We start from the raw sequence: 3,204 nt of genomic DNA on the forward strand, positions 1-3,204 counted from the left end.
ATTTTATAATATAATTTGATAAGATGAGCGATTGAGGGAGGGGGGACGTTTGGAGGTTTCGAACTTTTGTTCATGTGGGTGGAGGTGAAAGAGCTCAACCAACTGAGTTATACCATACTTGCAAGATAGTTGGTTTGTTGTGAATACGCATTCTTTTGACATTTTGCAAATTATAAAAAATATACTAGCTATAGGACTTGTTTACTTGTCAGCTTAAGAGTTTTGCCTAATGACAATGAATGTGGTGCCTAAGTTACGAAGTTGGCTACCCCAAAATTACATAGTTTTTTTTTTTTTTTTTTTTCATGCCAAAACAAGCAATCTGCCCCAGATTAAACCTTATTTGCCACTAAGTCCAATACTCAACGCCATCTCTCATCTCTCTGTCAATATTATGATCTCAGCTGAGGGCAATGTATGTGGCTGACCTTCTCAAAAATCACCGTCATCTGTCAATTTTATAAGCAACATGCCCTTTAAAGCTTCCTAAAGACCTTCAACGAAATAATCCAAAAACAAGAGGCCACGTAATTGGCCGCCCTTATGCATGCACCAAATTAATAATCACATTTCTTTGTAGGATAATGTATGCTGACAACTTATCGTTCTCAAAACCTCTGGCCTGCTAAGACACAGATTTAGTTTTTAGAGATGACTTCTTTCTAACTCAAAAAATGCGTAAAGAGAAGACAAACATACTAAAATATGAGAGAATATTGTTTGTGGGAATATTCTATATATTTTTCTTCTTATACTATATCATGTTTATAATACAAGAAAGCATTGTAGGCCAATGAAAGTAATAACTACTAATTCTATTCACAATAGGAAATCAGAAATAAAAGGAAATCAATTACAATTAATATGAGAATTCATAGTGTGCAAGGAAAGTCACAAATTATGCCAACAAAACATATCTACAGTGACCATACTGAAATCATTAAAAAGGCATATAAAATGAGCATATTCCAGTTGTTTTAATGGAATTGTCTATAGAAACCATCGAATTAGTTACATAATCTATTTCACGAAAATCATACGTATACTTCACTTCATGTGATCTGTTCGTATCACATAAATTAAATATTGTGAAAAAAAAAATATCCTAATTTTTTTAAAGAACTCAACACTTTCTGATTGTTACGCTATTTGCCACTTATCATGGTCTAAACTAAACAATCTTAATGTGCGCTAAATATTAACAATTTCATTGATAAAAGTATTTGGTTAGTATAAAATATCAATTTACAATACCTAATACATTATTGATATTTTATTCGTATTACAAAATATCCACAATATCCCAAGTATTGTAAGTTGATGCTCAATTCCAAACAACATATTTCCTTTTATTTATTGACATCGATTTTTCTTTCCTTTTTCTAAATCGGAAACAAAAGTTAGTTAAATCCAACACAGTGAGAGAGAGAGAGAGAGAGAGAGAGAGAGAGAGAGGAGGGTACTAAATGAGTGGGAAAACAAACCAAGCAAGGCAAAACCACCCACACACGGAGATGGACCAGAGAAAATAGAATAATAAATGCTACAGATGGAAGAGCGAGTTGATTTAAATATAAAGTTGGCGTCTATGACCAATCTTCTCTCTAGACTCAACTCTAGTCATTTAGTCAATCTTCTCCCACTATCCTCTTTCCCCTCCCTTTCCTCTCATCCTCTCTCCTCTTTCTTTCTCTAAAACCTCCTATATATCTCAATACTCTCTCACTGTTTCTCTAACCTTAAATCCCCAACCCCCAAAAACCAGAGCTTAAGCTCTTCAGCTCAACCAGTCATGGAGATACAAGTGGCTCACCCAGTGCCCCCTGTGGACTTCAACTTCGACAGCAGCGCCTGCTCCTCCCCCTACATGACTGCTCCTTCAAGCCCCACTCGATTTGGCAACTATTTCTTCAGCGCACCCACCAGCCCCACCCGGGCCTCTTCCTTCTACAGCCACTTCAACGACCTCTCCGGCGAAAACGGTCCAAGACTTTCAGCCTCCTCGATCCCTTTCAAGTGGGAAGAGAAGCCCGGAATTCCCAAGTCCAGAGCTACCATTAATGGTGATCATAGTCATCATCTGGAGGAGGATTTTGAGTTTGATTTTAGTGGGCAGTTGGAGAAGGCTTCCTTGCCAGCAGACGAGCTCTTCGACGGCGGCAAGATCAGGCCTCTGAAACCCCCTCCTCGCTTACAAGTTGGGAGCAATGGAGCTGATGAGCCAGGTCCCTCCGGTTTTTCCCCGAGGTCACCGTCTCCAAGAGCGTCGAGACTTTCCCAAGGAAAGAAATTGGTTCAGGGAGTACTATCCCCGCGGCATCACCGAAAGGACCATCAGGCTCATGATGATCCTTTCGCTGCCGCAATGAATGAGACCCGAAAGAACGAGTATGAATATGGAAATCAAGAAGAAAGGCGGGGGAGAGAAAGATCTCCTTCCGTGCGTAAAAAGGGAACCAGATCTTTGTCTCCCCTGCGCGTGTCGGACGTCATGTTCGACATCGAAGAAGACAAGACAGCTTCTTCATCAACAACCAACTCCAACAAGGCCTCCACATCTTCAGCATATTCTTCATTTTTGTCAGCGATCTCGTTCTCTTCATCGAAAGTAAGTAGAAAGTGGAAATTGAAAGATCTTTTGTTGTTTCGAAGCGCATCAGAAGGCCGAGCCACAACTGGAAAAGACCCGTTGAGAAAGTACGCGATGCTGTCCCCCAAGAAAAGTAGCAGTAATATTGCGGAGGATGTGAAGAACTCGAGTTTTCGGTCCACCGACAGCGTGGGGTCAGTGAGCTCGAGGAGGAGAGGGCCGATTTCGCCTCACGAGTTGCATTACACCGCGAACCGGGCGGTTACGGAGGAGATGAGGAGGAAGACCTTCTTGCCGTACAAGCATGGCCTCTTGGGTTGCTTGGGGTTCAACCCCGGGTTGCATGAGATTTCCAGAGGGGCTTTTGGGTCTTTGACACGTGGCGGAGGGTGCAGACCATGACTCGATCTGTAGCCGTAGATATAATTTTTTTCTGTTCAAATTTCTTTGTTGTGGGATGCGGATGTTTGAGTTTTGCTCATATGGTTGATGATCAACTTGATGATCTTGGTTGGATTATTTGATTGTTGGGGCATGTGTGTGGTGTCTCTATCACAAGAAATGAAATCGAATAGTATGAAACATATATATACAAGAGATTAAATTACAAGCAA

At 40.8% G+C, this 3,204-nt stretch overlaps 1 protein-coding gene across 1 annotated transcript; it reads left to right on the top strand.

Moving 5' to 3' along the window:
• The first annotated feature begins 1,500 nt into the window (after positions 1-1,500).
• Positions 1,501-3,204, top strand: LOC103335394 (uncharacterized). The gene has a single exon (XM_089055367.1). It carries the CDS (start codon positions 1,793-1,795, stop codon positions 2,990-2,992), a length of 1,200 nt encoding a protein of 399 aa, XP_088911493.1. The 5' UTR covers positions 1,501-1,792; the 3' UTR covers positions 2,993-3,204.

The sequence above is a fragment of the Prunus mume genome, linkage group LG6 (assembly GCF_029339155.1).
Source record: "Prunus mume cultivar Tortuosa linkage group LG6, ASM2933915v1, whole genome shotgun sequence".
Taxonomy (NCBI): domain Eukaryota; kingdom Viridiplantae; phylum Streptophyta; class Magnoliopsida; order Rosales; family Rosaceae; genus Prunus; species Prunus mume.